The sequence below is a fragment of the Haemorhous mexicanus genome, chromosome 1, assembly GCF_027477595.1.
Source record: "Haemorhous mexicanus isolate bHaeMex1 chromosome 1, bHaeMex1.pri, whole genome shotgun sequence".
Classification (NCBI taxonomy): domain Eukaryota; kingdom Metazoa; phylum Chordata; class Aves; order Passeriformes; family Fringillidae; genus Haemorhous; species Haemorhous mexicanus.
The window spans coordinates 32,179,105-32,193,848 of NC_082341.1; the positions used below are offsets into that span (position 1 = coordinate 32,179,105).

Sequence of the window (14,744 nt, forward strand, 5' to 3'; positions counted from 1 at the left end):
GTTTTTCTGTACTACTACAGGACAGGGGGTTCATCACTGGATTAGGATCTCTTCCTCCTGGAGAAGTTTGCTCTGCCATGTATCAAAAAGCAGAAACAGGAGATCTTGAGGGTAATCACCTTTTTTTCCCCATAGCCCCACAAATTACTGCAAGCCCTGTCTGCATCTCTGCCCTGCACAGCAGCTTCTGTTTGTAACGCTCAAAGTGAGTGTGGGTTTTGTGCCTGTAGCTGTGTTCAGGAGGAAGTGTGTGTGTTTCAAAGAATCCAAACAAACCAAAACCCACTTCTCCCTCTATTTCAGGTCATGTTTTCTAGCTGTGTCTAACTTCTGGTTTTTAATGAGTGATTGCCTCCAAGTTCACCTGCTCTTTGATACAAGGCAGCAGATAGTTCTGCAATTAAAGGTATTTGTTAAATGTAGTTAAACCATGCAGATAAAACATCTTTGCCCACAAAACAAATATGTTGTTGGAAAACACAACTTCAGAGAAAGGTTTTCAAAATGCTTCATGACACTTTTTGAAAGTAATCACATGGGAGAAAGATAACCTTGGCTGTCTTACAGCCTGATGGGTTCTACATTAGGCATTTCCTCTTAGGAGGGATGCGTAGGAGTAACTTCTATTCATTCCCTGAAACATTTCCATTTTACTGCTATTGTGGAAAAGTTATATGTGATGAATAGAGGTAGGTGCAGCAAACATTACACCATCATATGAACCTACATTTAGTAACCAGAACCACGTACAGTATCCTGTCTGAAAGAGCAGTAAAAAAAGGAGTACCCAGAAAAGAACAGCTGTGTGAACAGGCTAGGACTCTTAGAGGTGAAAAGGGTTACTAGTCGAAAAGACAAGACCAAAAAAAAATAGGGGGGGGGGGGGGAGGAAACCCCAGTAAAATTAACAAATATAGCCTAGCTGGCAAAGCATAATGCGAAAAGGAGTTCTATGAACATCTACTTGTTGCTATTAAACAATCAGAACTGCCAGCGCAGGGAAAGAACTTGGTCCTCATCCATTTAAAAGAAGCATTTCTAATCTCTGGTGAGATACTGCAGTGCTCCAACCACGTTACCTGCTATCCTTGGTGAGACTATGTCCTGATAGTCCTAGAAGCTGGGAGCTAGGAATTAAGCCAGTCTGGATGATCAGTGCAACACTAAAGCCCTTTTGGAAAGAAAACATTTGGGAATGATTTCATTTGGATAAATGATTTCTGGGTAAAATAAAAATACCAAACAGTTTGTGCAATGAGTCTGTAGATTCAGCATTCAGTCCTGGGCAGGTACATGTAGGTTTGGCTCTGTGAAGGATCCCTTGATTAGATGAACGGGAGAAACAATTAAGTGAAACTTATGTCATCATTTCTCTGATTTCTTGCACTGCATCTGAGTAACTTCATTTTCCAGCAGTGTTTGTTTCCGTCACTTGAGCTAACATCTCTGTTAGAGCCCAGCTTGAGTGCTTTCTCAAGAGTTTCTAATGTTTGTCTAAATCCTCCACCTCACCCGTATCAAGCCCAGGCTGTCTTGCACAGCACACATGCTCTGGTTAATGGAAAAGAGCGCATGCCTCGGAAATTGCAGCTTAAGAATAAAAGCTCTGGAAGGTTAGAAGCAAATAAGAATGTTATGATAAAGCAAATGCTTAAAATAGTCAGGGGTTGAGCTGTCACAAATGCACCAGCAGTACAGAGCAAGGCTTGACTTTTTATGCTGCTCAAATGACAGGGTGCTGTTTCTGTGAAGAAAGCTTGATATTGACATGGAGAAGTGAGCTTAGGGTGCCCTGTGAAATGCAACACTATGCAGTGCCTTCTACATAATTTCTTCAATTCCTTCTTTCTGCTAGTTGGTCCCAGGAAATGAGCTGTGAAGTAGGAAGGTGAATGAGTTTGGAAAACAAGTTGGGCTTCCCAGTTCTCTTTTCAAAGACAGAGAATTGTGTAATTCATGATGCTCCTTCATTCCCCAACACATCCCTCTCATGTAAGCATTCAGTTAAACATCTGGTCTCGTTTTACTCCAAATAATGTTAACAAGGATCTAAATGGAAAGGTGATACCGCCTCACTGGCAAGTGGTGTGTTTGGGTGATCATGTTAGGGGTGAGAGGTTGCCAGCACACTTGTTTGCCTGTGTGGCTGGTTCTGCCTGTCCAAGCTTCTAGGCCCACATTGATGACAAAGCTTCATCACTCCAAGACCACCACAGTAAAGACTGGGGGGAAAAAAAAAAAAACTGCCTCCCCTCTCCCCCACCCCACCTCCCCCCAAAAAATTACTGAATTTCTAACAGTCAGTGCTGTCAAGTCCACATTCCTTCCACAGCAAGTGGGCCTAAGTGAATGGTGCAAGGCAAACCATGAAGCATGGGTTGTCCTACAGACTATATGGCATTGTGAGATGGGAGGGAAAAGATTAATTACAAGCCGCAGAAGTCACAGCTTGGTTTGGGAAGTGCAAACATTGTAACCTGGCTGTCCTAGCAGCTGTGGAATACCTGTAAGTTACTGCTCATCCTTATCCAGTTATTATGGACAGAAAACCAACTTGATCAAAGCACCACAGATAGTTGGGACAGTCTGTCCCTATGCCTCAATAACTTAAAAAAACACCACACAACTTTATCTGATGATAGGAGTTAAACTCTTTATTCCATTCAGAGGCATCTGGCAAGTAGAGCTGCATTGGGGGGCACATTACAGATGAAAAATGATCCATACTTTCTGGATATTGAAATCATTTACAGTATTTACTTTCTAGCTATTCCCAAATACTCCAAATTACCAAGTCTCAATTGAAAAGAAAAACATGAGATACCATATTAAGTCTAGAAATTTAAGAGATGACAGTATTTAAATCAGCAGATGTAAATGCAGCGCCTATCTGAAAAGTAATTTTTAATGGAAAATAATGAAGTCAAATCCTTCTCAAATGTTAAGAAAGGAACGTCCGACTGACTTAAGCCTCAACAAAAATTAAAATGCTATGTACTTTCCATACTTCAGTAATTTTAAATTCATTGTAAGAAAAAAAAATTATCCTAAAGGCTAGATGAAGGTCACTGTCAAAAAAGGAAAAGAAACTCATTTTTCTTTGCTAAAACTACAACATAAGTTTGTGGTTTTTAAACCAATTAGTAAAGAAGAGATGCAGGAAAAACACTTCAGACCATTTTCAAAATTATCTAATCTGTACAACAATGATCTTTGGGAAAATTATCTAGTCTATGTAGTAATGCCTCTATTTCAACATGAACCTAAGAGGTAGATAACAAAATGATGAAACAAATGTTTTTGCTCGCTGTGCCCCTCAAATCAGTGCAGCATGGTGATTCTGATCATCTCATGCACAAAAAACATCACAAAAAAAGGTTCAGAGGTAATAGCATGGCTCTGTCGACCACACACACACAGGCGCGCACGCGCACACACACACACAGCAGTCTTTATGCACCATGTGTTGCCACATTTTTTTTTTCTTAAACTGAGGTAGACTGAAGTTTATTGTAGAAACTTGAATGTGTCACTATTACCACAATCATCATTCAAATTACATTTGGAAATTTAAAAATTTGGTAACTTTCCTGTTATCCCTGCCTTTTGACATTTTTTTTTGTTCTCCTCTAATGGTTGGTTGCAGAACGTGCATAAATCCTGCTGCATCTATTATAAGCCAGGCTAGAGAGGTTGTTGTTTTGTTTGTTTTTTTTTTTCTTGTAATCATTTTCAAAACCTTCAAAGTGGCTTAGTGTGGCCCATAACAGCGGCTGGATATGTAAACTTAGCCTTTCATTATCTTTCAATGTGATCAAACACTGTTTGACCTTCCCCCATCGTGGTAACTGAAAGCAGTATGATGTGATCTGCAGACAGCAGAGACCCTCCTGGCCTCAAAAAATGCTCCAGCAGATCAAGTGTTCTATCAAACTGAAGATGAAGCTTGCTCTTTGAACAAAATGGCAAAGTCCAAATGGGCTGCAAATGGTTAAATGTAGCATTATTAGGTAGTGATGGTCAAAGGCACAAAGGGTTCATGCATTCAATCAAGTAGCACAAAAAAAAAATTCAGCCTCTTGCAGCCTTCTAAATTTTTTCCCCCAACCCCAGCCTCTTGCCATCACTTCCTTGTCCTGTTCCCAAAAAAGTACCGTCACAAACTTTTTCATCCCATCTTAAAAGAAAACTAAACGGCATTGCTGCTATCAGAATGTTGGCATCATTCACTATCTTTTGAACATTCATTGAATTTTTTTTTAAACAAATGATGGTGTTGAAGCCCTCAGGAAATCTGAGGCTGTGTTTTTTTTACCCACCTTACTCCCATCAGCCAGCAGCTAGAAGTGCTCTACTATATTTTTCCCCGATAAGTCTGTAGTACTCCTGGCTGGTGGCTGATCAAATTTTAATTTTTTTTAAAAAAATAAAATGCTCAAGAACTATTAGCTTTATAAAGTATACAAAATACCAAAAAAAAAAGCAAAAAAGGAACAATTTCTCATTGAGGTACTAAATGCCTGAGGTAGTTTAGTAAAATGCATATTTATCTTTTTATGCCCTGGCCAACACCATTCAACACTTCCCTTAGGTTATTCATGGCAGTGTTATGTAAAAATGCAACCAAATTCTTTTTAAAAAATGCCACTTGTTTCAACATTGGGACTAACACTTAAACTCTTGTCAATACCCTTGCTCTAACCCTAACCCACCCGCAATCCCACCCTCCAAATGTGTTTATTCTTTTACAACTGGACCTATAAGAGCAATGCCTTTTCTTTTTTTTTTTGTTGGTTTTTCTTTTCTTTTTTTTTTTAACCAGTGAACTCAGAAGAGAAAGCTTCATTAAACCAAGTTCTAAAGTTGTTGGGGAATAATAAGAACAATAAAAAAGACTAACGAGTTTATGTTAAATTGTGAGAATAGAACAAAAGGGAAGTGAAGGGGTCCTTATTTTAAAGCTGGGTTTCAAAAGTTTGAGAGAGCCTAAAGAATACATTCTCAGAGACAGCGTTCAACGGTTGCCTGGTCCTCGAACAGGTGATTGGCTTGGTGGATCTTCTGCATAAAACTTCAACAGGTGCTCACCACCTGTCTCTCTGTCACACAGTCTGTCTTTGGTCTGGCATCTGTCTCTGATGGGCCATTTCCTAAACCTTTATTTCCGTCTTGGCTGAGGCTGTCCGCTTTGCAATGTTTTTTGCTGTTGCTGCTGCCTTCTTACCTGAGCCAGTATTTCCTGAATTTTTCTCTGAGCAAGCTGAAGGACACAAAGAAGAAGAAACAACCCATCATGATGCCATGTTGCAGTGACTGCTATTTACGACCAACAAGAGATGCTACTGGGATAAAGAAAATCTGGAATGACTAAATTTCTAGTTCTGACTAGATTACTTTTCAGTTAAAATACACTTGAGAATAAACATGATGTACAGTCTAAATTTTAATTTTTCTTCTCTTTTCGACCTACCACAACTACTTGCGTGGTCAGTTTTCTCATCTGTAGTACATAAAGCATGACCAATGTTGAGATTTTTGAAGCCATAGCCTTAATTTTACTCCTCTGGAAATACAAATGTTTTATAAGAACCACTGTGGTAATAAAGAGGTTACAATTTTTTAATACACTAGAGTAACCAGAAGGTCAGACTTACAGGACTTCCCAGCCCCCCCATCTCCTTTCTGAACTACAAGTCACCTGCAGCAAAGTATCAAAAGGAATGAGTCTGATTAAGTGAAAGAAGGAATCTTGTGATCCTTTTCTTAATGATACTCTATCAACAGATTGGGCAATGTGGATGAATTACATATCTGGGTGTATTCTTTCCAGATATTATGGTATGGCTTGTGTCTCTATTCCTTCTGCATTTCAGCCCGATCACAACTTGGGTTTTCTTTTGCTTTTAGCAAAGTTTTAGCAGTGCCAGAGCCTGCATAAATTGACAGAAGAATTTAGGGAGACTGTTTTGCATATGTGAATGTGCAGTATTGTTATAAATCTCTCTCACAGGCATGAGGAAAGTTTATTGCAGCAAGACAACCAGAGGAGCCTGGCAAGCACTGCTTTCTGTATCCTGAGCAAATGTGCTCCATCCCTTGGCTCCTGCACATAGCTATAAGAGAAAGACCATGGAAACATCAAGGCAGACACAAAAAATCATTGCAGTCCTCCTACCTGGCATGCATAGAAGTGACCAGTTATTTTCACAACCACCTGATCATTTTCATCAGGTGTCTGGTCACGAGGGACTACAACTTCTGCACTTGTCAAGTTTTGAAGCTCATTTACCTATAAACAAAGTAGAAGTCAGAAAACTTTAAACTAACAAATGTTATACAACCACCAAGCCTCAAAGACACTGACCATTGAAACATCATCCTCTAAGCTACATTTTTTTAAACCCCTCACTAACAGAAAGCATCTTTATGCAGCAGTGTGCACTCTGCAAGCTGAGCCTCGTGTCTCTTAACATAAATTAGCACCAAGTCCTCTGGGTTTGTAGAAATGTTTTAAAGACTAAATACAACACACAGAAGGTGTTAAATACATGACTTTAAAAAACCAAATAAATGCCACAGTATTTACAGTTGAGTTTAAAAGAGTAAGGTCAGAAAAATGACACAATATAGGGGAAAAAAATGCCAGAGTATTTATACATTTTTCCTTCAAAAACCTATACAATATAGAGAACTTCAGACTGGGCAGATGGGAAATTCTTGGAAAATTTGTTCAAATTATTTTCAGCAGCTTATTAGCCTTCCATCATGTTAAGTAGAGGTGAGGTTAGAGTCTGTCTCATTAAAACTAATTTTATTTTAGAAATGCTTATCATTGTGTAATTAAAGTTTTAGATGAGCAGCTTCTCAGACATTTCTGTCCTTAAACCTCTTGCACTGCAAGTAATAGAAGAGGCCACACTGCCTCTTGACACTTGACCTAAACACGCTGTTGCACTCAGGATGGACACCCAAGACTGAACCATGTCTTTGCAAATATCATCTAGCTCCTGACTTAGCACCATATGAAAATACCTGAGCACCAGCAGAGCGCCAGAACCTTTTTAGGACTGAAAAATCTCAGTGATGTTATTTTATACAACAAACTGAGCCTAAGAAATGTCATCAATTTAATTGAAACAAAGGTACACTTCTTTTTTTTTTTTTTTTGTAATATTGAGGTCTGAACATGTCCTAAATTCCTACCACTTATTTAGAAATGAAATAAATCATTCTAAGATTGGCTTCAACTCCACAGTAGAAAAAAGGAAAATGTAACCAAGTACAGCTAAGAAAACAGCTCCTGCTTTAATGTAACATCAAAGAATTAGATTAGCTAAAAGTTTAAGCTTTATGTGTATATACACACTGAATATGAAACATAACTGAACAACACTAAGGGTTTTATTTCAGCTACTTACTGTTTTGCCTCCTTTACCAATAACTCTACCAGCAGCATAGGATGGCACTTTAATATGAGCCTCAAGTTTCACTTCTTCTTTAGGTCCAAAGAAATTTTCTTCTTTAAGTTTTCCATAGATTCTCCCTTGAGCCTGCAAAATTGCTTTCAGTTAGAGAATGTTCTTCTTGGAATCTAGTTAACGTCAAGAAATTCCACAGAAAGGTGAATTCTTAGCACACAATCCTGACAAAGTGTTTTCCCTAATAAATACACTGCTTTTCTAAAAGAAGTCTTTGGACCAAACCAAGGAAGCACCAGTGTCCAACTTCAAGGATTGCTTGACAAACCAGGGAACCACACAGCAATTTAACAGAGATCATTATTATTATTATGCTTTTCAGGAGAAATATTGCTTTTAAAAGAAACTACCACATTTCTGGAGAGGTAAAGAGTGATGGAGAGAAGAACTGTTAGGCAGAACAACAATCCCGTATTTTTTATTACACCCAGAAGCACAAAATGCAACTAATTGATTCAGAAACCCATTCTTTTAAGATGCTAAACTAAAAAAGCCACAACACCCCCAACAAGTCATGGTCTAAAGACTCCAATTAAAGCAAAGAACTTGCTTTTACAATCCATTACAACATATTGTTTAAAAATAAATAAATTTGCACTTGCTCAGATTTCCAAAGTAAAGAAGCAAACTGCCCAGATCTAAATAGTTCCATGGGAACAGTATTATTCCAACCAGCACACAGTTCCTTTTTCTGGGAAACACACAAGTACCAGATAGCAAGAAGAATGTCCACTGAGAGTAAGGTTGTAGATTTGCTGACTTTTAAACATATTTATTTCCTTATTCAAGCCGTTTATTTAGTGAATTTGTGAGAAATGGTAACCAAATCTTCTACTCTTTGGCTCCTAGATGCTTCAAAAGAACATACATTACTGCCAAATTATAGAGAAAGATTGGATGTGGACTTCCTTAAAAAAAAAGATTGTAGATGATCTTCCAACATCTCCAGTCTTTCAGTTCTTGAAAAGACCTTTAGGAAAGGAAACAACCTGACTGGGCTGCAAGCCCCTGCACAGTAAAATGGTGGCTGAAATGTGTTGACTACCCTAGATTCCCCTTCACTTTCATATATCCCAGATCCAAGGCAGCACAGCCATGCATGAATGTGTCACAGGGATGCCAGAGCTCTGGGGAGCACTGCAGCAGAGGCTCTGAACAGTGGCATGCTCCCTTCCCGTTGCCTTGTTAACAGCTAGACCTGCACACTGCAACATCTTCAGGCTGCAGCAGCAGAGGAGGAAAGGGATGCAGCCACTGCAGCTACCAGGGATGGGAATCACAGACAGCAGAGCACACTGGAGCAAGGAAAGGATGCTGAAGTCACAGGCTCTGGGATAACACTGCCTCTCCCAGAGCTCATTACTCATCTGAGCAGCATCTATTCCCTCTCCGAGTTGTTGAGCACCAGTTTACATTCTTGGTGCCCCAACAACCACTGTCCCAGGAGAGGAGACCCTTCTTAATCAGAGTTTAAGGACAGCACTAATGAAGTGTGGAACTGGCCCTAAGGCCAGCTTCAGGTTAACAGTAGTGATCAAAGGAAGAACTGAGCTCTGCCTCTGCCCATCCCAGTCAAGAGGGCATTGCTCAAAGAGAAGTAAAAGACTACAAGGTCTGGAGCTGAATAAAGCCCCAAGGGACAAGCCCTTTCCTTCATAAGACCAGCATACCCCAGCAGCATTGACTGTGCTACTACACTGATGCACATTTGCAAGCAGAGCTCAAGTGTAAAGTGGTGACTGATAGATGGGCTGTTCAACTATGTATGAGGTGCAGAAAAGGGACACTTTCCTCCTTGCAGGAGCCAGGTTGGAGAGGAGAGCTTCCAGAAGAAACCTGTGGGACTCCCAGTTTATCTTGGGAGGAAAGGTGAAGGAAAGCCTTTGCCTACATGAAAAGTTAGGATAAAGGATGCCCAAATTTCCTTCGGCATGCTACTCCTTGAGGGTAAGTCCACTGATATCTGATGAACAGAAAGAGTAGACATTATCTGACCTTTTGCTGATCCCAGACCCTAAGAGTACAAGTGGCCAAGCCCACATGCACACAGAAAATATCAAGGACACAGAGCTTCCTAGTCATGCTTTGCCTTCAATGGCATCTCAAATGTATTTGGTAACTGAGCAACAATCCCAAATGCATCTAAGTTTGTAATTATCACTGCAAAATACCTGCCCTGATAATTTTCCAAAAATCCTAAAGGCATTAATGAAACTGATATCCCTGAAGTTTGTGCACCTCCTTCTTGGAAGATGCCCTGAAGCAAAAATACAAAGTCAAAAATGAGAACAGGCAAGAAAACGATGCCAGGATACAAGAAACTCTCAAGTGACTTTCTACATGCTCCAGGCCACATCTGTGATGATGCCAGGCTGCTGCACTGAGCTGCCTGCATCACTCCTAGCACAGTCAACTCCTTTTGGGGTAACTAGATTTATCCCTTGACATTTAAGGCAGAAGGCCACTCTGGAACTTAATTTGAACACAGATGGGATAATCAGGTTGAGTATCTCCTTGTAGTTGCAGTGGAAATGCAATTAGAAATCGTGCATTTATCTGTAGAGCTACCCAAAAAGCATTTTCCATTTGGCACAAAACAGCAACCTGGGAAGACTCAATTTCATCTTGTCAGCTTTGTTATTTCCATTAAGCACACAAAACTGTAGCACATACCAAGACAGATTAAAAGACTCAACTCAAAGGTGTTTGTAGATAGAAGAGACATTTAGGAATGTAATATGGGCATATTTTTATGCTAGACTTGATTCTTACTTACATGAAATACACATTAGTTTTCAGGTGACCAGAATGTGGCCTCTAATAGTACTGTATTACTCATATTCCTACGAGACCTTTCAGCAGAATAAAAGCAAAACTCAAGTATTTACTAAAATTCTGAATAAAGTGTGCTTGGAACCAAGAGTTTTGTTTTCAATATTGTCCCTTAGGATCCAAAGGCCACTACATACTGACAAGTTTTTATATGTTGTACCTTGAACTGAGCTTCTGGAGGTCCAGTGATGATAACCATTCTCAGCTTGGCATCTGGTCCTTCAGCAGGGGCAATCTGGAATGGATAAACATAGCTATTGGTAGCTGTCTTTTGAAGGAATAGTTTAAAGCCACCTCCTCCCCATTTCAGTCTCACATTCTGTTCAGGAGTGAAAAATTATTCCTTACAGCAGCAGCATCACACTTCAGTCATGATGGGTTTGTTCTCTTTAAAGTGCATTAATTAGCTGTAATGAAATATGGAGAAACTGGCTAAACCACCATGAGCAAATTTACTTCTGAAAATTAAAGACACAGCTACTCATCCACACATGGCAGAATCCCACACGGCGTTTTCATGTGGCTATGAGTGATGTAAGACATGTAGCCTTCAAAAAGACAAATCTGGTTAATAAACTGAGATTCTCATCCCTACCCACTAGCTTGAATAGTCTTTCTAACAAGTTTTGCTCATTAGCAAAAGCTCTCATCCATTCCCCTGAGAACAGAAGATCACTTTACTGTTGTAACTAATCAGATCCAAAACATTCCTCTATACCGGACAATGTGTGACCCAAATAAAAATTAAGCTCCACCAGAGCTGAGACAGAGATGCCTGTAGGGTCTTTAGCAGTTCATGTCACCACAACAGTAAGATTTCTGTGGGTGTTTTTCTCAGACTCCAGTGGCATTGAATAATTCAAGCTAGCCTCTGACATTCCGAATGAATCTTTTGTTTATCACAACTGACATTTCCATTGTTGCGTCTAGTATTACATAGCTGCTGTTGAATGAGCAATATATTAAACACTACAGAATTTCATCTCAGCTGTTGGCATAGGGATGTTATTCATATTTAACATCTGTAGTTTATTTCAGACAAATTACCAGTCACCAGGCATCATTTTCACTAAAGAATTTTGCTAAGGAAAGTTTATAACATTATTCATATTGTACCCTAAGATGGAGAAGGCATTACATACTAGTTATCTGGTTTGCATATCTATTTTTCATTTTTTATGAATTCCAATTGGCTAGATCTAAAAATACACATTAATTTTACAGCAGTACATTTATATGACATGACGTCGTAAGAACAAGCACAGACTAAATCCATTCATTCTTTGGAAAAAGTATTTTAGAGGGGCAAAATTTCAGGGCACATTTAGAGGCAGCTGACTGAACAGAGCTCAGCCTGACAATTATCATTTGTGTAAAGTGGACAGGTTTGTCTCTCAGTCACCTCTAGTTTTCTTAGCAAACACCAGTACCTTCATTAAAATTTTAGAAATAATATTTTCCATCAAGCCTTCATTACATCTTATGTGTGTCTAAATGTTCTGGGACATATCTTGCTTTGATTTTATCCTAGAATATTCTGTTCTCAGAAGCTGGGGGAAAACATGGCTGAGGGCTGCAAAAGAGACATATACCAACTAACATTTCAATGTCTGAAGGAGTAACCTAAGAGAATTCTGTGTTAATTTTGTCTGTCTGCCCTTGGGAAAAGTAGTTTTATACATACAAATAGTATGCAAGCGGTGAATTTAACTTCTGAGATTAAACAACTTTACATTCCTAACCAGAAAACAATCTTTTATATGCCAAGCCACAAAATGACAACTTTGTACACCCAAACCCAGCTTTCATCAGGAAGGGCTGCTCTGCAAGGAATTTATAACCAACGAGATGACAATTGTTCACAACAGGTCCCAGCAGCACAGGGTGGGCAACTGACAACTCAAATCTCTGCTTGGCTCTTTTGCTGAATAATTGAGTCTGCTGGAGTCCCACACTGAGCCTACATGGCCAAGCAGCATTGGGATACAACCTGAGCTCAGCAAGAGCCATGTTCACCTCTGAGGTGACAGCCTGAGCGCTGCAGCCTTGTACAGAGCCCCAGTGCATCTGCAGTTTAGTCTTACATCATGGGTTACGAGTTCCACCAGATCTACAAAGCTCAGCATGAGCACAGAGGAGATGCAGGAGGATGTAAAACACTTTCAGCTGTACCAAGCTTCAGCACAACTCAAAACAAGCATTATGCACAGACTTACTTCCTCCACAAAGTATGGTTACTGCAGTTTGGCAAGTTAGAAGTTACTCAGGCAGCACTTCCTCCAACTCTTAGCTAAAAGCACAGATTCCTTGATTCACAATTTATTATTTCGTTCCAAAGTTATGACAGAGGGCAAATTGAAGTGGTCCAATTTCAACATGAGGGAAGTTTAGAAGTTTTGAATAATTTACAAGTTGCCATATTTAATACTTTCACACAGAAACAAGCCTGATGCTCCACATTGTTCTGCCAGATCACAGGTTAAGCTGCATTATTTTCATAGATAAGTACACATGCAGCATTCCAATTTTACAAGCACACTCTGAATCTGTATACTTTTGTTAAGATTTAATCATGTTTTCCCAAAAAAGTGTCTTTACTTTATTCTTACTGAAGGAACAGAAGACCAGCGCTTGAGAAAACTTTTATCTGAATTTAAATTAAGGCAGAAATGTTAAATGCATGGGTTAGAGGGGTGCCAGCCAGTAAAGGAAGCCTGAGGCCACTGTTAGCCAGATGCATGAGAAATACTGGAAACTCCCTTTCCACTAAACTCTCTTCCAAGGACCAACTGAAGAACTAGTTTGGACGGGTTCTTGGAGGTCCAGGTTGTTTCACATTTCTCTCTCCACCTAGCAGTACCTTCCATACACTGTTTAAACTTTAGATACAAGCTGCAGGAATGGAGAGGAGAAGAGGAAATACATATGATGCATCACAGCCCCACGCAAGACAGATTTGATGAAGAAATATTGACATGTCTCACTTTCTCCTGTTTCATTTTTTCCCCTAAAAATATGGTTATTAGTATTCAATTAATGTAAACTATCTGGGTAGTATAACTATTTAACATTCTGCTCAAAAAAGGACAGAGTTGGGCAGTGTGTCATTGGTTGACTGGCCAGTAAACAGATCAGCACTAGGCAAACCACACACAGGACTCATTCATCAAGGTTCCCCAATTATTTTGCTCTCTATACTTAGATGAACACCTTCCCAGCCAAGCTCAGCTTCACCAAATTCAACTCAGCATAGCCAGGCTCCTGCCCTGTGCCCCAGACTTTTGGCAGATCCCTGCCATAGCACTCATTAAACACATCACTCCTCTGAAACAAAAAAAGAGGGCTGAGAAGAAAACATTTGTTTTATCTGTGCAGTAAAATGTCCATCTAACAGCATACTAAAGCTACACACTGTACTTTAAATGCACTGTACTTTAAATGTGCCGTTCTCTAAGATTTTTTTTTTTAATTAAGGCCAAAACATTATTTTTACAGCATAAAAAAGCAAAAAACATTATTAGTAAGAAAAAAATGCTCAAGCATTTAGAGAAGATACTTGTGGTTACAAGTGGCCAAAAGCCAGGGCCTTCCTACAACTGCAGCTGGTACTAACCCCTGTAGACAGCCAAGAAAGATTTCATCAAATTGACCAAAACTCAAGCTTCTATTAGAGGTCAGCCTCTGCAAACCACCCTGTTCTTAGCTACACTGAGGTGGTCAATACACAAACAGCTGGATGCTAAACCTGATAACAAGAAGGTAAATGTGCTGTTTGAGAACTGACTGGCCCCAGGAGCTTAGAGCAGCACATGGGTGAAGTTACAACACCAACAATTCAGCATGGAGCCATTTGAGCTGGACAGCCCAGACCAATCCATCTGGCACAGACCAAGGGCAGCCACGAGAGTAGGGACTTCCACTGGGCTGCTATGTTTAGGAAGGGAATTTACCCCACCAATTTTCACTTTACCTAAAGCAAGGAGAAAGCCTTTAAGCACTGCATCATTAAGGCACAAGTCTGTTTCTAAGACCACCAAAGTAGTTTTCTTTGCAGCTTATATTTCACACCTCAGGAGACGTCTGAAAACATGCTTCTAATTATCTTGTCTCAGGGAAGATTAAAAGATGATTTATAAACAAATGTACTATTTATCACACCATATTCCAAGCAAGGAGTGGGGGAGGATGTTCAGGAAAGCACGGCTTGTGCAAACTTGCTGAAAGTGTCAAGTAGAATAGGCAGAAAGTTATAGTTGGTGTAATAATACCTTAATAGATGCGCCTGCAAAGCGAGAAAGTTGTTTGATGTGCTGTCCCTGCTTGCCAATAATAGCTCCAACTGCCAAGGCTGGGATGAACAGATGAACAGTTTCAGACTCGGGCTGTTGCTGTGGGGAAGAAGGAAAAATGCAGTGAATGTTTTTGAACATTATG

At 39.7% G+C, this 14,744-nt stretch overlaps 1 protein-coding gene across 2 annotated transcripts in view; it reads right to left on the minus strand.

The window, feature by feature from the left end:
• Positions 1-4,794: 4,794 nt before the first annotated feature.
• IGF2BP3 (insulin like growth factor 2 mRNA binding protein 3) overlaps positions 4,795-14,744 on the minus strand; it is a 110,557-nt gene continuing 100,607 nt past the window's right edge. For both annotated transcript variants that reach the window (XM_059844929.1, XM_059844939.1), the window contains 5 exons: positions 14,579-14,698; positions 10,471-10,545; positions 7,419-7,550; positions 6,176-6,289; positions 4,795-5,260 (listed from right to left, as the gene is read on the minus strand). In XM_059844929.1, coding sequence (XP_059700912.1) covers positions 5,159-5,260; positions 6,176-6,289; positions 7,419-7,550; positions 10,471-10,545; positions 14,579-14,698 — 543 coding nt within the window. In that variant the 3' untranslated portion in view covers positions 4,795-5,158. The remainder of the gene's footprint in view (positions 5,261-6,175; positions 6,290-7,418; positions 7,551-10,470; positions 10,546-14,578; positions 14,699-14,744) is intronic.